This window comes from Coffea eugenioides, chromosome 3 (assembly GCF_003713205.1).
Source record: "Coffea eugenioides isolate CCC68of chromosome 3, Ceug_1.0, whole genome shotgun sequence".
NCBI classification, from domain to species: domain Eukaryota; kingdom Viridiplantae; phylum Streptophyta; class Magnoliopsida; order Gentianales; family Rubiaceae; genus Coffea; species Coffea eugenioides.
In genome coordinates, this window is record NC_040037.1 from 37,364,524 (window position 1) to 37,387,868 (window position 23,345).

General features: G+C 32.4%; 2 protein-coding genes across 2 annotated transcripts; both read right to left on the bottom strand.

The window, feature by feature from the left end:
* Nucleotides 1-5,011: 5,011 nt before the first annotated feature.
* On the bottom strand, nt 5,012-5,512 carry LOC113766529 (chaperone protein dnaJ 20, chloroplastic-like). Its single transcript, XM_027310711.1, has one exon. It carries the CDS (start codon nt 5,510-5,512, stop codon nt 5,012-5,014), a length of 501 nt encoding a protein of 166 aa, XP_027166512.1.
* Nucleotides 5,513-21,865: 16,353 nt separating this feature from the next.
* LOC113766530 (chaperone protein dnaJ 20, chloroplastic-like) lies at nt 21,866-22,372 on the bottom strand. The gene has a single exon (XM_027310712.1). It carries the CDS (start codon nt 22,370-22,372, stop codon nt 21,866-21,868), a length of 507 nt encoding a protein of 168 aa, XP_027166513.1.
* Between the last annotated feature and the right edge of the window lie 973 nt (nt 22,373-23,345).

Below are 23,345 nucleotides of genomic sequence, written 5' to 3' on the forward strand. Positions count from 1 at the left end.
TTCGCGGATACCTTGATCAAAATACTGAAAATAGTGGCAGAAGTGACACAGCAGTTACTGTTAAGAGTGCTGTTTCGTGATCAAGAAAGCTTGGCACATTTTGCGCAATCTCTCATCGATGGATGCACCAATAAGGCTTCAAGACTTATCCAACTAATACAGATTTTGAAGTCAGAGTTAGAAGCTGTTGCTATATTAAATCAAGGCTCAAAAGTAAAAATTTTTGTATTATTATTTAGCAGTATTTTAGTCAAATTAAAGTTTTAGTAATTCTATCTGAATTAAATTATGATAATTTTATTATTTAAAAATTAGTATTTTATTAGAAAATTTTCCATAGTTCTAAGACATGTTTACCAAATCACGTGATTCATAAATAGAGTCTTATTATTGTATCAGTTGAAAAGAAAGAAATCTGAGAGCCTTGTTATTATGTATGATTAATGATACATTATTGATTTATTCCTCTTTCTCCCACACATAAACTTGTATATATATCAATTGCCTTCCCACATATATGGATTTTATGAAATATGTTTCGTATAAGTTTTTGGTTATTTTTTTAGTTTTACATCTGGTATCAAATTCCTAGGTTCAAAAAATTGATCGTGGGGTGCCTATAAACATTTAAAAATTGTCCCAACTACGAGATTAGTTTTGGATGTTTTCCACTCTCAAAGTCGGAGCATAAATTTCTATATATGAAGAAGCTAGTTAATTGAGTTGGACCACAAGATTAGTCTTGAAGTGCATAGTTGGTGAAGAATTCGACCATAAGATTGATTAGAGAATTGTCAGATTGTTGCGAGTGTTACGACAGAGATCGGAGAAAAATATTGTCAGTTAAGCTGTGATCATCAGAATCAAAAAGTGATGAATGGTCAATGAATTGACATAAAATTGTGGATGAAAATAGTCTATTCAAGTGCGTACGTGGACTATTGCAATAAGAAAAGTGTTTGAAAATGAAGAACTAGTACAAAGTGATGTTGATATAATTTGCAAGGGAGATTATTGATCGTGATGGTAGTGAACCTGATTCAAGAGAGAGGTTGATTTAAGGGAGGCAATGTTAGTATATTAAATCAAGACTCAAGAACAAAAATTTTCATATTATTATTTAGCAGTGTTTTATCCAAATTAAGATTTTCGAGATATTGTTCATATTTCCTCCTAACCTTATCCATCTCACGTGCGAATTTTGGATTAGATGCCAGACTCGATTCCATATGAGAATAATGTCCTGTTAATCAATGAATTAAGTACCTTACTAAGAAAATCATGTACTGCAATGGAATTACGTGTAGATATTATCAATTTGAAAATTATAACTAGTAAACCAGATTTTGCATATACAATCTGAAAATACATATCTACATAAAATGGAAGGTAAAGGAGAAACTGTCCAAGTCTGCCCTGTGTTAGTGCTACATCTATTGAAATGTGGCTATGCAAATATGCTAATGTTACATATATACTAATGTTCACACATATGTATGCATAAACTAAATTTGCGAACTGATTTAGTTCATATACACTAACATGTGTGCACAAGTACGAAACTAATCCACAATCATCAATTTACTACTTTTTTAGGAGAAGTGAAGTGAGTAGTTAACTTACTTTTAGGAGAAAAACAAATAATAATTAAAAGGACAAAGGCTGTATTCTAATCTTCTAATTCCAACATTAACTCCAAACTATCAAGAACTTTTAAAGTTATGGTAACTCAAACTCAAACCAAAGACTTCTCCGCTGGATAAAAATTGGTGATTGAAGTTTGAGAAAAAAAAATATCAAGAGAATTCTATCTAATTAACAAACTCTTTCACAAATTACAACGGTAGTAAAAAAACAATTTACAATATATTTTACACTAACTTAATCTTTTCAGAGACATTATTAGCATTATTAGTTTCATAGTATTTTTATAATTTTATTTTTGGGCCTTTCATGTTATTTGCTTATTTGGAAAATGAAAAAACGGTACTTTAATTTCATGTAATTTAGTATGTTCAGTTAACTAAAACATTCATATTTTTTTTATATGATCGGTACTCTCATGTGATTTGATTTTCATAACAATTTATTCTTTTCGTAGAGGACAGTTGTGAATTTTTCGTGCATTAACATCGACCTAGCTTTTTTTTTTTATGGTTCGGATTTAGTTTCACCTAGCGTTACTATTTTTGTTCGTTTGGTACATAACTTTTTTTGTGCATAACATATGCCTCTCATATAAATTGTAACTTATTCTTTTATTTACTTTAATTATAAAATATGGGTAAATATTTTTTAACAATGTTTAAATTTTGCACCCGTTGACCTAGGGTCCTAATTTCGCCACTGATTTGTATCATTTGGTAGGATAGATGTGAAGGGAAAAAGAAAAAAAAAAGGATTAACTCTACTTTGCACCTCCTATTTTTCACTAATTCTCACTTTACATTCTAAATCATAAATTTGAACGCGCCGCTCCCTAAACCTTCTTCGTGTTCGTCCCATTTCGGCCCGACAGTTGAAACATGAATGTGTTAAACAAAATTGATGAATTTTATGTATGTGCAAATCAAATTCGCATTGCACCGCTTTTTTCCAGTTTCCTCTTTTGGTCTGTAATATGCCACATTCAGACGACGCAAACGACAAAAGGTGGCATCATCGGTCTCCACAAAGGGTGGCACCATTAATGTTGCTTAGATGTTTCTTGCATATAAGGACAAAGGGTCAGATCACTTAAAAGTTAAACACCACATGCAAAGTGGTCCTGTGCTTAATTAAGAGAAAGATCAAACGTTAACGTTCATGAATATTCTGATGTCCCATGGCGCCTAATCTAACGCGCCAAATATTTGTCAACATTTGTAATTTATTTGTTTGACACATGATTCTTTTTATTCAGAAAACAAAACTGACACAACATAAATTGAGCACTGTTTTCAGAATCCTGTCACAGGGGCGGATCTACTGTGGGGGCGTCACTGTCCGCTTAAATTTCTATAATACTTATAGAATTTTGATATGATTTCAAATATGTCTCCTGGAGTTTTGTGTATTCATTGGTTTATATACTCTTAAAGTTGGTTTTGATTTTGTCTGTTATGATACCTACCGTAGAAAGGATTTTTTTAGTTATGAATATAGTGAAGAATCGGTTACGAAATAAAACGGGAGACACTTGAATTAATGATTGTTTAGTTTGCTTACATTGAGAAAAATATATTTCTTGAAGTTCAAAATAAAAAGATTGTAAACCGTTATCAAAATATGAAAACTCGTCGTGAGTAATTGTAAATGGTTTAGTTTGCCTTTTGAAATAAAATTATTATTACATTAATAATTTTGAGTTTGTCTTTTTATGTTTTTCATGGAATATATGCATCATTTGTACTTGTTGATAAATTTTTTTTGCTTAAAAAACTAGAAAAAAAGTATGTAAAAAATTTTAAAGTTGCTTTTACCCCCACTGAGAATTTTTTCTGGTTCCGCCACTGTCCTGTCATGTCATGTAGTATATATATGCTATGATTCAAAGGGTAATGGGATGTGCTAAACAAACTTCTCAAAGAATGACCACTCAACAAGCGAAAAATGGTAAAAAGACCCCCCAAAAAAATTCCCTTTTTGAATGAAGTGTAGAGAGCGAGCTGGAAATTGACTGCAACAAAGAATTCATTCGTACTTTATTTCCCCGTCTGATACATTTTATCTTTCTAATCAACTCGTTTAGGTAAGTTGGTCACTATGAGAACTTTAAATTCTTTTTGGAGCTGCTACTTAATTGCTTGCAATTAATTGAGAAGGTGCTCAAAAAGGAAGTATAATGCTAGGAAATTATTGTCACCCAACAAGTGAATCTAGTGAAGACTTATAGTTAATCTAGTGAGATATTGTGAATTCTGTTACAGTTGTGAAAGGTGTTAATTGGATGTGTTTTCTATTAGTTAACGTTGAAGGCCAAGGTAAACTCCATTGATGACTTCACATCCTTGGTTAACTTCTTCGTATTTTGCAGCAGAGGTGGCCACATCACTTGAGGGTCCAACCATACAGTAACCTTGAAGGCAACAGATGGCTGAATAATTGAGTCCAGAAAGGAACCAAAATTTGAAACAAAAAATTGCAGGGTTAAGTACACCTTATGGCCCCCTCCTCTCCAAAGGACCAACCATGTGCACTGCGTTTTTCACCTTTTAGCATCGGTGAAAATGAAAAACATCTAACAATTGACAATTTCATTACGAAGTGACAAATGTAGAGCTAAATGAATCATGCAAAGACCTTTTCATCCTTTGGCACCAAAAAATTTCCAAGATTTCAATTTCTATTCCATTTGATCTCTTTCGCTAGTTACATTCCTTTCCTATATATTTGACACACAACCCACTTGAAAAATCCACAAGCATGGCCATTTTGTACTCAAAATAAATTTTTATTATAGTTATCTGCTTTGTATTTAAAAGCATTAATATGGTTGGTTTCAAGTCGCATTCAACATCAAAATTTCCACATTAATTATCACTTTTGCAAGTTCGTAACAATAGGATGAATCATTTATTAGCACTTTACGAGAAGTTTTATTGGTGAAATGCTTTTAAACAAGTCGCCATAATCCCACTGAATTAACAAAACTTTGTGTTTGATATTCCCTTTGACTTACTTATGGTTTTGAAACTGACGAATCATGATCAGTTAGGAAGTGGAACTGTGCTACTTAAAACTATTTGCACTACAATTACTCATTTCAAATTTTCAATTAGCATAGGTTCACGAACTGCTCAAGTCAAACTAAAACACACCATAATGTAAAATCCAACTAGATAAGCATGGTACATGAAAATTCATATGAACATATTGAACTACAGGGACTTGTCGTAACATTCTACCTCAAACATAAGAGGAAATACCATTTTTGGGAAGAACTTGAGCCCTGTACTATGTGTACTAAGCTTTCTTGCTATGTTACAATCAGGAGAGCCACATTTAGAAGTCGGTGGCAGTTTTCTTGATTTCACATTCCCATTTTCTTTCTCTTCTCCATCTTTTGCATTGATCGCTTATTCAGTTCGGCGATTTGCCTCTCCCACACCTTATTTCCCATGGAACAACTCATCCCATGTCTTGTTCTTCCATCCACTTCAGCCAAACTAAGCTCAAGATCGTACAATTCTCGGGAGATTGGATCAGATAATGTCTCATATGCCATTCTCAGCTCAAGAAATCGCCTCGTGGACTCTTCTTTTTCAGTTGCAGGGCAAGCATCAGGATGGATCTTGAGAGCTTTGCATCTATAGGCTTTCCTGATTTCGTCGAATCCTACAGATTTGGAGCAATCAAGAGAAAGTACCTCATAAAGGTTGGCTGCTCTTCCATTTTGCATGGTTCTATCAGCCTGACATCTGATCATAGTTCTGTGCTGAAGGAACTTCTCCTTACAGCTTCCTTTCGGATTGGGTTGAACCATTTTTCCAGACAGAGTGCTAATCCGACTAATTTGCAAGGATGCTTCCATACTATAGATTTGAGACAGAGAAAGAAATGAAGAAATGTTTTCTTTGTTAAAACAGATGCAACGGAACGGAAGAACAAACAAGAACAAGCAAGAATAAATTTGGGGGAAATCGGATTTTTATTAGAGTTCGGAATGTATCAGATATATTGTACAGAATGGATATAAGGTATATATATACAACCAAATAACCAAAACGGACTGGACCCAAATATAGGTCCAAAAACCGAGACCCAAACTAAAACGGATACGGTATCTAATGTATACCGTAAGCTTCGGGAGCGTTGCCCCCGAACCCCCATCGGGGGCAATGCGGTCCCCCGGGCCCCCCAGCCGGGGCGCGTAGCCCCCTGTCCCCCCGATTTACTGATCGGACAGTGAGACCCCCGAACAGCTCAGCGAAAAGTCGAAGATCTGATTCAAGACATTTCAACATTCTTTAATTTTCACCAGAACGGAGCGATAGAAGCAACCTAATACGCATTATATAAACGGAGGAGCGTAACATACGAGCAATTAAATAATGCTTTAGTGGACCACGCAATACGACTTTTGCTTCCAAAAAAAAAAAAAAAGAAACTCTTTCTCGTATCACCATCTTTCCCAGGCAAAAGTATGTGGTATTCATTTATTGGACTTTGGCTTGCATCGTTTTTGCAGACTTTTAGTTTTTTAAAGCAAATTGTCATAGGTTAGTGGGAGTTTGACTTGGTGAAACTAGTAAAATATACTAACATAAGCCTAGATCTTAGTTGAAAATGTAAAAATAAGTGCACAAAACTTGAACAAAAAAAGAGTAATTATATATATCATTGGTTTTCAAATCATCCACATATGACTACCAAGTGCCACACGTTTATAATATTCTTTTCTCAAATTTAGATTATATATATATATATATATATAATTGTAATCTAAAGGTGCAATCAAGTCAATTGAATTTGAGTAGTGCATTATTCGATCTCAAATCGAGTTAAAAAATTCGGATTTGAACTCAAGGTCAATTTTATTTTGCAATCCTCAAACTCGAATTCATGCTCATCGAGTCAAATTGGGTTTAATTTGAGCTCAATTTAAGAAATGTAAATTTATACTTTATATAATTTTAAACAAGGGATAAAATAGAAATTTCATATTAATAAATAAAAATTTTTTTAAATCATGTATATGTGAAAAGCTCAATTGAACTCAATTAAGTTTGACAAGATTTCAAACTTCATATATTAAACTTGAACTTGATTCATCAAGTAGTTTGAACTGCTCAAAAACGTGAGCTCAAGCTCGATCTTTAACTGAGCAAATTCACGAACTATTCGATTAAACTCAATTTGTTTGCATCCCCTATTTTATTCTAAGCAAATCTCAAGTTTTATTGAGTTTTGTTAGGAAAATATGGGAAATGTTGGCAGAGGAAAATTTCTTTGTCCATTACCTTTATTTCGTCACTTCCCTCATGGCTTCCTTGTAATTTTGTATAAGATTTTAAATTATTCACACAAGCCATCTATAGTTTTATATAAAGTGAAAAGGGACAGAAAGTATCTCCTGTTTCGGCAATTAATCGAATGAGCACCAAAAGTGCATTTGATGAAATTATAACATTCACTTAATCTTTCTATAATTTTGTATAAATATCCATTTAATCCCCTCCTATGAGTTTATATAAATATCTACTTAATCCTCTTTTGGGGTTTTGTATTTATATACATAATTCTCTTATGATTTTATGGAAAATGGTCAGACTCGTTAATCAATTTAATGCACAAGTAAGGATGATATTGATATTTCAGCTAATGATGCTACGGAGACTATCTTCCATCATATTTTCATACTATATAAAATTATTGAGGGTTATATGAATATTTTCAAACGTTAGGAGATTACGAGTAATCTAGCCCTTTCAATATGACTTTGGGTTAAAATCACTGTCTTCAGTTTCTCGTACTGTCCTCGTCCCCAAGCACGTTTCAATCTTCTATTAGTGCCGGTGCCTCGCCATCGTTTTCGTAAACTGGAAATTTTCGAAAACGAAGCCCCTTAAATGTACGATGTTTTGCAGGTAGGCCATACACGTGTACGATGTTTTGCAGCAGTTTTTGGTCCTTAGCAGTAAACGGGTCCCCGTAGTTTAGACTAGTATTTTTTTAGCAAGTCCTAGAAATTCGAAAATTAAGATAAGGAGGTAAAGTAGTAAATTTGACCATAGAATTGGTAAATTTAACTATAAAAATATTCCTAGTCTTGTTTTCTTTTTTTATGGCATAATTTCACAAACCTCCCCTGAAGTTTTTATTAATTATAGAGAGCTCCCTTCAGATTTTAAAAATTACATATACCTTCCCTACTTTTACTATTTAGTAACAATATAAGTCCAACAATATAGATTTTTTCACAAAATTTCTAAATTACCCTTTAGACTAACAAAAATATAGTATACTCAATTATTTTTTTTCCACACTTTGCACAAATCAACAAACCTAATCCCTAACAACCATCCAAGCATAAATTTTAAAACCAAATAGTCATATAAAGGATCCCAAATTACATGTACAGTATCAATACTTGCTACGTAAAACACACACACACACAAACCCTATTGACAATCAATTTTATACGCCAAAATTAAATATCAATGCTCAAATACCTTTTCAATATAAATTAATCTGACTTAGAACCACTATTACAACCCTTCTATGGTTTTGAAAATTTTAATATCTCAAAAATAGAGAATAAATCCTACCTCCACAATAAAATCATAATAAAAAATTTCTAATCCAATGAAGGAAATCCTCATGTAATTATTGACATTTTATAAAAAAAATTTTTGACAACAAACAAAATATGACAAATTCAACATCTTTAGTTCTTCTTCCTATTTCAATCATCAATTTCATTATTTATTTCTCTATCATTGCGAGTCTCTTTATTTCCTTCTAACTTAACACATAATCTGATTCCTCTGTTGATTTTATAATTTCAATTTGCTAATATCTACAAAATTGAAGATAATAAAAAGAGGTTATATTAACTAAAAAAGAGAGGAGTGAAAATAGACAAGAGACAGAAAAATAGATTTTTTTTTGGGGTTTGTAAATTTATTGCCTTAAATTTAAAATTTTCTACCAAGTGGAGGGCATTATAGGTATTTTACTATCCCAAGGGAGGTAAGTGTAATTTTTTAAACCTGAGGGGAGCCGAGTGAAATTGTCAAAAATCTCAAGGGAGGTTTCTGAAATTATCCCTTTTTTTATTCATCCCAAATTATAATTAACCTTTTAATTAAAAATTTTAGTTAACCTTTTGCTTCTCTAATATACCTTAGAAACTAGACTAACATCCTTAGGAAAGAAGATCTCTGGTTTTTGGAGAATAAAATAAGTTTAAATTTTTAAAAATTTCTTGGGACTCTTTAGGTACGTGATTCAACTTTGAAATTTTTTTAATGAATGAAATTATTAAACTGGTTTAATTTTTTTTATTCATCAAAAGAATTTAATTGGCAATAAGTGTCTTTTAGAAGCAAGATTAGAATGCAAAGTTTCTAGCTGTTAATTGTTAAAAACAAAAGATAATCATACTCTATCCAATTATGTTTTACTTAATCAATAATAACTTTAAATTAGCTACTAGCCTCTAATTTCCGTAGAAACTATTAATTGGTGGTACTAAGCTAGTTAGACCAGCTTTGACACTGTAATTAGTTACTAGCCTCTAATTTCCATAGAAAATATTAATTTTTGAAATCTGAACCATCTGGGCTGCTTTAGAAATTCTGGAAGCTGCAAAAAAGCTGTGGTTATTTCACAAATTTGCTACAGCACGTGCTACTTATTTTAACTAACCATTAACACTTCAAAACTCATTGTTCACCTTTAAGAGTGCTAAATCTCTCAAATTGCCCTCTGCTGACAAAGAGTCAAACCAGTGGATTTGGTTTTTATTGTACGAGATGTGTGAAAAGATATTCAAGCCCTCGCATACATAATACTTTGATAGTTTTATCATTAGGGAATGGTGTTATTATATGTTTTTTAAATAAAGAATATTTTTGTGTCTATAAAATTGTGATACAATTGTAGCTGTATGTACTCATAGTAATTACATAAATTCTTTATTAAGTAAAATTTATAGTTATGATAATTTATGCAATTTAAATATTTTTTGTAAGAAAATACTAATATAACTTAAACATTAAAAAGACTTTATTAATAGATAAAAAAAATAAAAAATGAAAGGATATGTTTTTCATACATATTTAATCTCCATTTTTTAAAAGAAATCATTACAAAAATTGGGATACTTTTTTGTCAAAAAATAAAAAGTATATTTGATCATTGAATTATTCCAGTGTTTTAATATGTATATATTTCACTTTTCATTTTCTTTCTTTTGAATTAAAATATATATAATTAGAACATTGTATTTGTCAATAGTTAAATGTAGATTGGTTTTTTTTTTCGGATAAAATAGTTAAATTTATGTAGAACATTGGTATTCGACCAACTTTCCAAAAAATGGATGATGCATCAATCCAAGCATCAATTTGAGCCATAATTTTTAGTTTTTGATTTAATTATTTTTAGTTTTTGGTTCTAGTTAGTTATCGTTTGATTTGTAGTAGGTTTAGTGAATAAAAGGGCCAACTTTTGTGTTAATTCTTGAGCTTAATAGGCCTTTGATAATTAGCTTAGTTTGTTTAGTAGGAATAAATGATGTAATCCCTATCCAATTTGAATTTGGGTTAGAGTAGGGTTTTCTATGTTTTCTATTTAAATCGCAGGTCTCTACATTGTAAAGAGTTTTTGGCCGTCTAATTAATGGAAATTGAGAATTTTCTCATTTTTTTTCTTATTACAAGTTGATTGTGTCTTCTTATCAAGAGTTATGACTTATTAATTCAAAGGCTACATTTGAATTGCGGTGTCGTTCTACCCTTTCTATTCTGAGATTCACACCATGTGTTAGATGTTGGATTACGATTGTATCAAGGTAGCATCAACAGGTTCGCAACTACAGGGATTTGTAAGGTCGAGAGGTCATACCACCTCCAAATTTGATTCCATAGGACATAGATTTTGGGCTGATCACATATAGGTTTTGTCCATTGACGGTTTTGTATCAGTGGACATGGTTAACACCATAGAGAGATGCTTTTTTAACTTAACATGTTAATAATTTCTTATCACAAAAAATGAAAAATAATACTTATAAAAAATATTTCACTTTCACTTTTACTTGATTGTCCTTATTAATAACTCTTTTTGATGTTTAAATATGTTGGTATTATCATAACATCCTATTGAATTTGTATAGTAAAAATACTTATAGAATTTCTATAATTAACCACAGCTAGACTCAGGAAATACTGAACTGGTGCGCAAGTTTAAGAGCCTAATTTTCCACGTTCTTCTTAAAGGTGTTTTGGGCTTTATGCTGCAACTCTTTACTTCGTTCTAGAAAAATATCCTCCTATCTCTCAGTGATTTACCACAAAAACATGGGCAAATACTTCTTCAAAATGCATTCAATTCAAAAGTTCTCTGATTTTTTTCTTGTTTGAGCACCAAGATGTTTACTGGAGGTACAATTTCCTCAAATAACTGGTCAGTATCTTCTTAATCTAATTACATCTTATTTTTCATCCTCATATGTTTCTTTCCAAGTTCTTTTATCCCCTATATAAATGTTCACTAAAGTTAAAGCCTTCAAATGTAGCTTGAGTCGTGCTTTTGGGAGAGACACGTTTTGAGCTGTGTTTTAAAACTCGGACCGGATCGGCCGGTTTGATTGGTCGAACCGGGAACCGGCCAAGTGTCCTGTCCGAGTCATGTTTAAAAACCGGGTAAGTAAAACCCGGTCAAATCCGGTCAAAAACCGGGTTTGAAACAACCGGATTTTTCCCGTTCAAACAGCATTTAAAAAAAAAACTCAAACTTTTTTAATATTATGTTTTGACCCTTAGATTGTTAAAAATTATTAATATAGCTCAAATATTTCATACTTTATCAATATTTTCTTAAAGTTTGGTATTATTTTTCAATTAAGTCCATAATTTTAATTCTAAACTTGTTAATGCTCATTAAATAATATAAATTGTTACTTGATTGTTCTAATTTCTTTGTATTTTCTTGTTAAATATATTTAAAACATCAAATATATATGAATATACATTTATTAATATTTACATGTTATTAGGTATATTACATATAGTATTTTAATTTTTAAATAATTTTTATTTATGACGCCATGCGGTTCAACTCCTATCGAATCCGGTTAAACCCATTGACCCTTGACCCCTGAGCTTGACCGAGTCGATACCCGGTCCGGTTCTGAAAACATAGGTTCTGAGTTCCATCTATCCTCTCCTTCTGAGACTGATAAATAGAAAACTTTGCACTAGTGAGACGACTGTATGCTGCTGAATGGCATAACTCTGCTGGGATGTTTATTTTGTCCTTTAAATTGCTTAGTACCATAGAATTTTGTCGTTGAGAAGTAAAGTGGCGTGTCCTTTCTTTAACTATATAATTTTCCAGATAGTTTAGCATATTAAGATTTGTATATTGCAACCATGGTTCGCCATCACGGGTCGCGGTCGTGTTGTGGTCTCGATTGTTCCACATCCGTCACGGACTCACGGCATATCGGTTGAATATTGGGTGATACGCATATTATAGCACATGAAAGTTTCCAAAAATTTTGAAAAAATTATTAAAATTAGAAAATACCAAAAATGCACAATTTAAAAAAAAATCCGAGTCGACTCCGAGTTGACATAGATATATCGGCCGATATCATCCATCACAGATTCAAATCGGCTAATATCGGCCAAGTCAGAGCGAGTCGTCACGGATATGGTAATATCCGCGATTTGGGGATCGGTATCATATTGGTCCCCTCCGTTGCAGTTACGACTCAGCCGATACATATCGATATCAGTTGATATGGCGAACTATGATTGCAACAGAAGTAATATCAGCTTTCCATTTAATGAATCATTACCTGTTGTATTTCTGTAATGCTGTTTTCTCCATTATGATATATTACCTCATTCATCCATAAACTGGTAGCAATAAGCATGCTAACTCTCAATTTTGATATATTATTTCAGTGCAGCCGCAATTTCAGAATGTTTAGCTGCACTGCGTGGTCTAGCAATTCTCCCAAAAAGAGACTGGAAAAAGTCTGAACTGTTAAAGGGTAAAAGAATGCTTCTTCTCAATTAACAGATTGATGTCTTGGTCATTGATCATTATTACAAGTTCAGGTTATTTATATTGGAGCGCTAGCATATTATGCGTTGGTACATTCAGTTTACCCCAACTTTGTCACCATCTTACATTTGATACTTGGATTGACAAAACAAGCGTCATCAGTGTTGCTGATAAGAATATTGGAGCACATTGTTTAGGATCTGCTATGGCGCGCATATGTCTGCATGTTTTGAATTTCTTGTTTAGGGAAACAAAGTTGAGTGCATCTGATTCAATTTGTTAAGTCTCTCTCTCTCTCTCGTTTTTGTTTCTGTTTGTTTGTTTATTTTTAATGTTCATATGGCATAAGCTGAATTGAACTTGTTTCAGCTCATTGGAACAGTCAACTGGCTGCATCATTTAGGCCTTTCTGCAATGATCTAAAAGCAAAAGAACCTCCATCATGATAAACATATTTAAACTCAGCCCCTCTACCTCTACCTTTATAACAGGAAATCCTGCTTGCTGCCAAATTGAAATTGTGCCTCGGTTGCCATTTTACAAAGTTTACCACCCTTGTCGGGGTAAATTTGTGGTGAGGCCACATTGCGAATTAGAGGATTTAAAAAAAAAATAAAATGAAAGAGAGAAAATCTTTCAAAACATTCCTTACATTTTACAAATTGACTTTTTTCATTCCTCACTTTTAAAAGTATAATTTTACGTTCATACAAATTCACATTGGTCAAGTTTGCTCTCTCTACCTAGGTTTTCGACTAGTTTTTTGCTGGAATCGACCATGTGCCGTGCACATGATCATTTTTAGGGGCAAAATTGTCAAATCAAATTTCACATAATTTGATTTTTTTCATCCCTCATATTTTACAAAATAAATTTTTTTATCACTCACATTTCAAAAAATGAATTTTTTCATGCCTCACATTTCACAAAATAAATTTTTTCATCTCTTATTGATCATGTATATGAATAGTTTCCTTTTTTTTTTTAAATCCATGTATATATCTATTTGATTTCACCTGAATAATGCAAATAGCATTTACTATATTTGTATTTGATTTCATCTACAACTAAAATTAGCTTATTTAGGTGAAATTAAATAAAGATATATTACATGTTATTTGTACTATTTAGGTGAAATCAAATAGACATATATATGAGTTTTCAAAAGGAAAAATTATTCAAAACATCCCTTACATTTTGTAAAATAACTTTTTCATCCCTTACTTTTAAAAGTGTAATGTTACGTCCTTTACAAATTTACATTGATCAAATTTGGTTCCTATCTAGATTTTCGACTAATCTTTGGTCGGAATCTACCATGTACCTTGCACATGATCATTTTTTAGGGATAAAGTTGCCAAACACATTTCATATAATCTGATCCATAGTTCTTCACATTTCACAAAATAAATTTTTTTGTTCCTTATATTTCACAAAATAATTTTTTTCAAACACATTTTTTGGGCTGACTAAGCCCAGCAGGTATAGTTTCATACCATACCTATGTTAGAACAACATTGTTTTGGTTTTTTTATTTTTTGGGCAATAATTGAAGGAATTAGCACATTAGATGTGATTGGATTATGTATGCTGTGGTTGCTGATGAAGTTCAAAATCGGGATTGAGGCAAATATAAAAGTTGCAATTCAAATGGATTCTAACAAAAAACCACGGTATACCCAAAACTATGAATTTCTGCAATTGCATGTGCAACACTTGTATTTAAACAAGTGTTTCATATGCAAGTACGTAACTTATCTGTTTTTTGTTTTACAAGTATTGTAATTGTTTATATGGCATGCGCAAATACCAATTATAACCTCTAAATTCAGACAATACACTATCCACACCTTAAATACATACAGTATTCTACTCCATTTTTTTAGCACAATAGATTCTAACAAAAAACCGTGGTATATCCAAAACAATAAGCTTGTGTAATTGCGTATGCAACACTTGTATCAAAGTAACAAATGTATAAACAATTACAATATGTGTAAAAACAAAAGCGAAAATTATTCAAAACGTCCCTCACATTTTGCAAAATAACTTTTTTCATCCCTCACTTTTAAAAATGTAATTTTGCACTCCTTATAAATTCATATTGGTAAAATTTGGCCCTACCTAGGTTTCCAACAAGTTTTTTATCGGAATCCACCACGTGTCTTACACGTGATTATTTTTTAAGGGTAAAATTTTTAAATCAAATTTTATATAATTCGATCCATAGTCCCTCACGTTTCACAAAATAATTTTTTTTGTCTCTCACATTTCACATAATGAATTTTTTCTTCCAGCACATTTCACAAAATAAATTCTTTCAACTCTCACATTTAAAAAAATGAAAATTTTCATCCCCCATTGACCATATGTACGAATTGGTTTTTTTCAAACCTATCTATATATCTATTTGATTTCATTTGAATAGTACAGATAGCATGTAATATATCACTATTTGATTTTGCCTAAACGTACTATTCAGGTGGAATCAAATAGATATATACATGGGTTAAAAGAATTGTTAGTTTTTCACTCATATTCATTTCCTTTTACTCGAAAATTGAAAATATAGAAGACATTTAATCCAAAACATTATCCAGTGTTTATATTGAATTAAATTTGGACAAAAAATAAACAAAGAAAAAGTATGACAAAAAGAAGTAAGTGATTGGCACTTTCAAATTTTAAAACAATCACAAGGCAAATAGTTCAACCGTTGGTCTTAAAAGTGGCAAGTAGAAACTTCATATTTAAACTACAATTTGTTAGCATGATTATAAAATTTGAGTTGGGACCCATTAATTAGATGACCTTATTATACAATTCAATAAATGAATTATTACTAAAAGAGAAAAGGCAACAAATATTAAATAGGTTCACTTGCTGAAATCAAATAGATATATACATGAATTTAAAACAAAATTGTTGGTTTTAAACCCAGGTATATATCTATTGAATAGCATATGTACAACTACAATTAGCCTATTTAGGTGAAATCAAATAAAAATATATTACATGCTATTCGTACTGTTTAGGTGAAATCAAATAGATATGTATATGGTTTTAAAAAAATTCGTACACATGGTCAATAAAGGATCAAAAAATTTATTTTGTAAAATGTGAGGGATGAAAAAATTCATTTTGTGAAATGTGAGGGACTATATATTTATTATGTAAAATTTGATTTGACAATTTTGCCCCTAAAAATGATCAGATGCAAGATACATGGTAAATTCTGACAAAAAACTAGTTGGAAACCTAGGTAAGATTTGATCAATGTGAATTTGTAGGGTACATAAAATTACACTTTTAAAAGTGATGGATGACAAAAGTCATTTTTCAAAATGTGAAGGCATTTTGAATGATTTTTCCAAAACAAAAATAAATATTTAAATTTTAAGCATAAATATCAATTATAGCATCTAAATTCAAATAATAGACATTTTTTACACATTTGTAAGATCAATTATAACATCTAAATATCAGTTATAACCTCTAAATATCATTTTATGCACATTTACAATCTTCCAGTGCTTTATTTGTTCTATGTTATGTAGTCCATAATTTAGTAGAGATCTGTTATAAAAGAAGTGTGAAAAGAACATTAACTAGTGGATAAACATATTTAAACTCAGCCCTCTACCTCAACCTTTATAACAGGAAATCCTTCTTGCTTCCAAATTGAAATTGTGCCTTTGTTGCCATTTTATAAATTTTACCCATCCTTGTAGGGTAAATTTATGGTGGGATTGCATTGCGGATTAAAGGATTTAAAAAAAATAAAATGAAAACCTAATTCTTTTCTTAAGTGAAATGTATATTTGCATTACAATCTTCAAGTGCTTTATTTACAATATGTGTAAAAACAAAAATGAATATTTATAGTTTATGCAGAAATATTAATTGTAACCTCTAAATTCAGATAATACACATTTTTTACACATTTGTACTGTCAATTATAACCTCTAAATATCATTTTATGCTTATTTACAATCTTCAGGTGCTTTATTTGTTTTACGCTGGGCAGTCCATAAATATCATTTGTTTAGTTTTCCAGTCCTTTAGTACACTTTCTCTCTCTCACTGTCTCTCTGCCAGTGCTTTGGATATTATGTTCATTAAATTTTGTTAAAAAAAAAAATTATGTTCCATCATTGCCTCTGAAACCTAATACTTGTCCCTGTATGTTAATGTTTTGCAGTGCTTTGGATGGGGTCATCAACTTCTGGCAGGTTCAGGGTAAAGGGTATGTAATTCATCAAATCGTATATCTTCCCTCAGGATCTTGTTTTAAAAGTTTTGCATGTGTGGTTCTCTAGATCAATCATGTTAATTAACATCATTGTCTTTTGCTTCTTGTTATCGTGATATATGTTCTAAGTTGGGTCGCTTGCTTTCTTTATGGAAAACGAAGATCGAGTGCCTGTCTTTTAAGTACAACTGATTGTACATCCGCCAAGCAGAGGAGATGGCCAGAAGATATAGCTTGGCATCCTCAGGGAGATAGCCTCTTTTCGGTTTACAGTGCCGATAATGGGAATTCTCAAATATCAATCTTGAATTTGAACGAAACAAAAGAGGTGAGTAGGAACCATTTTAGTCTGAACATTGCTTCACATCAGTTTGTATTGGTCCTGTTGGAGATGCAGAACACATGTTTTTTAAGCTTGCATGTTTTGTATATGCTTACCAATGCTGTACAATGACCATCCTATTCTAGATTTGTAATTTGGACGTTTAGAACATGAATAAAAAATCACCTGTAGTCTCTCCTTTTTTTTTTGCCCCTTTATTCTTTTTCTTTCCTTCTTTCTTTTGCCTGTAGACTTAATGGACTAAAGTTGGAAACCGTACTGAATTTAAGCTTCACAGTTTTGGTACTAAGTTATGGAGTTCTTCATCAACACTTTCCAGAAATTAAGTTGATTGAATCTCATTGACCACTACATTAAATGGTACACTCCATAATGATGGAAATTCAGATGTAATCCTCCGTAGCGCAGCCTTGTAAAATTTGGGTTTATACATCATTTCGGGTGCACCAGAATAAGGCATAATTTGGGCTGGAGATTGGTAAAAGCCAATTGGTTCAGCTTAATTGACTTCCTGGAGGGAGCAATCTGGACTTAAATGATGGTAACTAACTACTTGGTTCACCTTCGACAGCGTAATTAGCTACTAGCCTCTGATTTCCGTAGGAAAAATTAACTTCTTGGGGGACCAATCTGGACTAAATTGGTTCTACGTAGCTACTAGCATTTAATTTGTGTGTATGTGCGCGGACATTGTACTTAGCAGAAGGGGCTTGCATCCCTTAATCATGAGGTCTCGGGTTCGAAAATCATGGGAATGAAAAAGACAATGTTTGGAGAGTTTTTCCCCGTAAGGGGCCAGACGTGGTTCGAGCAGGATTAGTCGTAGATTGTAAAACGGATGTGAATACCTGTGAATTATACCAAAAAAAAAAAAAAGATATTTATAGAGCAGTTTGTGCAATTGGTTAGATTTGATAGTTTGGCATCGTACTTAGCTACTTGGTTCAGTTTTGGCATTGTAATTAGCTAATGGCCTCTAATTTCTGTAACTTCCTGCGGGAGCAATCTGGACTTGATTGGTGGTACCTACCTACTTGGTTCAGCTTTGACATTGTAATTAGCTACTTGCCTCTAATTTCCGTAGAAAAAATTTAACTTCCTGGAGGGAACAATCCGGACTTAATTGGCCGGTGGTACCTAGCTGCTTGATTCAGGTTTGACATTGTAATTGGCTATTAACCTCTGATTTCTATAGACATGCACGGATATTTATGGAGCATCTCGTGCAATTGATCAGATGTTGTGGGTTGTGATTTAAGATATAATCTTTCTTATCTTGTAACTCTCTCTGTTAAATCTAATGATTCTTCAGATCATATATATCTATGACGCGTTCTATATATTTTTTTGCTATTAGTGCAGCATTTTTGTCAAACAAATTGTGCTGCACGATTTTTAACTAGTGTGCAGTATTTCATTATCAGCTCAAGGAACAATATTCAAAGTCATATTACTTGCTAGAATAACAACTTTTCTTGCAGGACCCCAGAGCGACAGCTTCGGTTGTTTGATATTAGATTGAGGAATACAGAGATGCATGCTTTTGGGTGGAAGCGGGAAAGCAGCGAATCACAATCAGCTCTTATAAATCAGACGTGGTCTCCTGACGGTTTCTACATTTCATCAGGATTGATGAAATCAACAGACCCTGTTACCCACATTTTTGATATCCGGTTTAATGGTCACAGCCCTTCCCAGTCCATAAAAGCTCATCAGAAACTGGTTTTCAAAGCCGCGTGGCACCAAGCTCTTCCGCTCCTGATATCCAGTCTTGGGAACATTGGGCTGCACAGCACAAATTGAATGTTTATTTTCTCGGCTGTGGCGTCCGCTGCCTCGTCTTTTTTACTCGTTGTTCCGGATGTTTAGGAATTTACATTGTTGTAAGATCCCTCCTATCTTTTTTTGTTCACTTTTTTGGAACTTTTTGATATTTTTAGGGATTAAATACATTAAAGCATTTGTATTATATGCTTTTTTTTTTTTGTAAGATACCTTTTTTTTTTTGAGAAATCTTAATTACAATTTATTTAGTCTAAAACTTGAGGTGAAGTTTTAATTATACTCAAACTCCAGATACAGCAAGTACACAGGTCGTACATGAGTATAGTGAGTATTCAAGTGTCAATACCATATGGAAGATTGAATCAATTATTGTCATTATTCGAATTTTTTTATTATTATTTTAACAATCACAAATGCCGGTGAATAAAACAATGCTGCAAATATGAACTAAAAGGAAGTAAAAACTACAATAGACAGCTCCTAGAATTGTGAAATTCCTAACTACTCTTGCTAGTGAATCTCTTGGGATGATTGATTGTTACTATCTCGATTAGTAATGGCGTAATTTTCTAAAATATATGATATCCAACATTACCTATAGCTAATCTATACCTATTTTCTCGATTATGAAATTAATTACAAACTCATGAAATTACTATAAAACAAGCCACAAAGATGCATATCTATTTTCGCGAATTTACTCCCTAAGTTTAGCACTTTCTTGAATTAGTATTAAATTCCAATTCTCATTATAAACTTAACACTTAAGATTATTACAATTAATGACCAATTAATCATGATTATAAAAGTAAAAGTACTAAATAGCTGACTTAAGATAATAGCATCATATAATCCAAGAAATGTTACAAGATAGATCAACCAAAATCCAAGGCATGAAACTTAGAAACACATAAAGCAAATGAAAATAAGATCCAATCTTGTATTATAGTCAAACATTAGAATCCAAATATAATAAATCAAGAGTTAGAGAGAACCCTTGTCACATAGACCTCCAAGCTCTTCCTCCTTCATCCTCAATTTTCATCCAAGTTAGCTAAACACAAAGATTATTGGATGAACTAACTAACTCCGCCTATGCTAATCTAGCCTAAACTTAAGATTTTGGAAGTTCTAGTATAAGATCTACATTTTGTTGGTGATTTTCTCCCCTTTTTCCTCTCTAAAAGCTGCCTAGTCCGTCGACGGAGTCCCTTATAGGGAAGAAAGAAAAGGCTAAAAAACAAACAAATTGCGCAAATGATCAAGTTACATCTGACACAAAATCTCTGCATGGATTGTATAGAAAACCTGCGAGAATTGTCAATTCATGCATGGTTTGTTGCCATGGTTTGTGTTGCTCAATTTTTGCCTCTCAAAGGTAAACTTCTACCAACAAACCGCGAATAGATTCCATTCATGTAATCAGAATCCGTGAGTGGATTCGCCTTACTTTGCTCAGGATCCTCTTTTAATTCTGCCACTAATTTGATGTGTAAATATCTCCATGAAAATTGTTACATCCGCTCTTGTGCAAAACACGAAAGTTGTAACTCATCGAGTTAACTTTTCAAGACTCAAGAATCAAGTCATTTGGAAGTCTAAATGTTAAGTTATGATTAAAAAGAAAAAAACTCCACACTGGTATTCAACTAGATTTCCAAAGGCTGGACAAGTTAACAAGATATAGATATGCTTTTTAATTTAACATGGTAATAATTTCCCATCGCAAAAAATGATAATAATACTTATAAAAAATATTTCATGGTAATAATTTCCCATCGCAAAAAATGATAATAATACTTATAAAAAATATTTCATTTTCACTTTTCCTTGTTTTCCCTTATTAATAACCCTTTTTGTTGTTTAAATATGTTGATGTTTTCTTATAAAAAAAATATAAATATCTCAAATTATCAAATTATTTAGTAAAAATACTTATATAATTTCTACAATTACATCTGCAATTGTAACTCTATTTCTTAGACACTATGATGCTTTAACTAACATTGTATAATGATATCATTGTCTAGGATAAAACTGTCAAAGCATTATTTATCCAATGAAGGATATGAATATCTTTTCATACCTCTCATTCACACAAAATCACCCTACATATTTGACTATGGTTTGCAAGGGGCAATCCATATGCTTTATAATTACAGGGGGCATTTTGCTACTCAACCTAGGGGGGTGGAACTTGCTGTTAAGCCTTTGTTTTATCACAAAATATGAACTGTATGAGGAGATAAACACAATTCAAAAATTAAAATTTTCACACTATCAAGTATAAAAGGCAATTTTCCAAGTTTGCAATCAAATAATACTATTAAGTACTTAATAAATACTAATTGCTCTTAAATATGTCACCCCAATCCCACTTTAAAACTTTGGGTTTCATATTCACGTTGATTTATTAATGGCTTTGAAAATGACGAATCGTGATCAATTAGGAAGTTGGACTGTGGTACTTAAAACTATTTGCACTACAATTACTCATTTCAAATTTTCAATTAGCATAGGTTCACAAACTGCTCAAGTCAAATTAAAACACGCCATAATGTAAAATCCGACTAGATAAGCATAGTATATGAAAATTCATGTGAAACATATGGAACTACAGGGACTTGCCATAACATTTCTGCCTCAAACATGAGAGGAAAAACCAGTTCTGGGAAGAATTTAAGCCCTATAATAAAGTTCACTAAACTTTCTTGCTATATTACAGTCAGGATAGCCATATTTAGAAGTTGGTGGCAGTTTTCTTAATTATACATTCCCATTTTCTTTCTCTTCTCCATCTTTTGCCTTGATCGCTCATTCAGTTCAGCGATTTGCCTCTCCCACACCTTATTTCCCATGGAACAACTCATCCCATGTCTTGTTCTTCCATCCGCTTCAGCCAAACTAAGCTCAAGATCGTACAATTCTCGCGAAATTGGATCGGATAATGTCTCGTATGCCATTCTCAGCTCAAGAAATCGCCTCGTGGACTCCTCTTTTTCAGTTGGAGGACAAGCATCAGGATGGAACTTGAGAGCTTTGCATCTATAGGCTTTCTTGATTTCGTCAAGACCTACAGATTTGGAGCAATCAAGGGAAAGTACCTCATAAAAGTTGGCTGCTCTTCCATTTTGCATGGTTCTATCAGCCTGACATCTGATCATAGTTCTCTGCTGAAGAAACTTCTCCTTACAGCTTCCTTTCTGATTGAATTGAACCATTTTTCCAGACAGAGTACTAATCTTACTAATTTGCAAGGATGCTTCCATGCTATAGATTTGAGTCTGAGAAATAAATGAAGAAATGTCTTCTTTAATTTTCACTACAACCGAGAGATAGGAGCAACCTAGCATGCATTATATACACGGAGGAGGGTAACATACGAGCAACTAAATAACGCTTTAGCGGACTTTTTAATATGACTTTGGCTTCAAAAGAAGTCTCTTCCTCGCACCACCAATCTTTCCTAGGCACAGCTACGTGGTATTCATTTACTGGGCGTTGGCCACCATCGTTTTCGTAGACTTAGATTTTTAAAGTAAATTGTCTTACGTTAGGGAGTTTGACTTGGTGAAACTAGTAATATATATATATATATATATTAAATTTTGAAAACTTTAATCTAAGCGAATCTCAAGTTTTATAATCTCCTTCCCCAATTAATCCCCTTCCGTTATTTTGTATTCATCTACATAATTCTCTTATGCTTTTATCGAAAGTAATTAGACTCTTATTCAATTTAATGTTTAAATAAGGATATTTTTAATATTTGAACTAACGACACTACAAAGATTAACTTCCATCAGATTTTTATATTACATAAAATTACAGGAAATTATGTGAACATTTTCAAATCTTAAGGAGTTATGTCCCATCATGCAAAAGTACAAGAGGTTATGAGTACTTTACCCTTTTAATATGACTTTGGATTAAGGTAATGTCTTTAGCATCTTGTATTGTCCACTTTTCCCGCACCCAAGCTGATTTTTCGAAGCAGCTTACATGTCTAGGTCTTGGAGATACGCCATACGTGTACGATGTTTTGCAGAAGTCTTTGGTCCTTATCTCTTATTGCCGTTCTAGCTTAGGTTCCAGAGAGCGCATCCGATCCTCAGCCTCTCTAAGGAGCGCCTTATCGGATCTCACTCTAAAATTTGACATTTATAACAAATTTAACATTTGCAAACAAATTTTTTTTCATAATAGAGCTAGTGATTTTTTAGAAATCCAAGTCAAGTAAAT

Bases quoted from the DNA above. Each gene is read 5' to 3' on its own strand.
- LOC113766529 (XM_027310711.1), bottom strand. From the start codon at position 5,512: ATGGAAGCATCCTTGCAAATTAGTCGGATTAGCACTCTGTCTGGAAAA.
- LOC113766530 (XM_027310712.1), bottom strand. From the start codon at position 22,372: ATGGAAGCATCCTTGCAAATTAGTAAGATTAGTACTCTGTCTGGAAAA.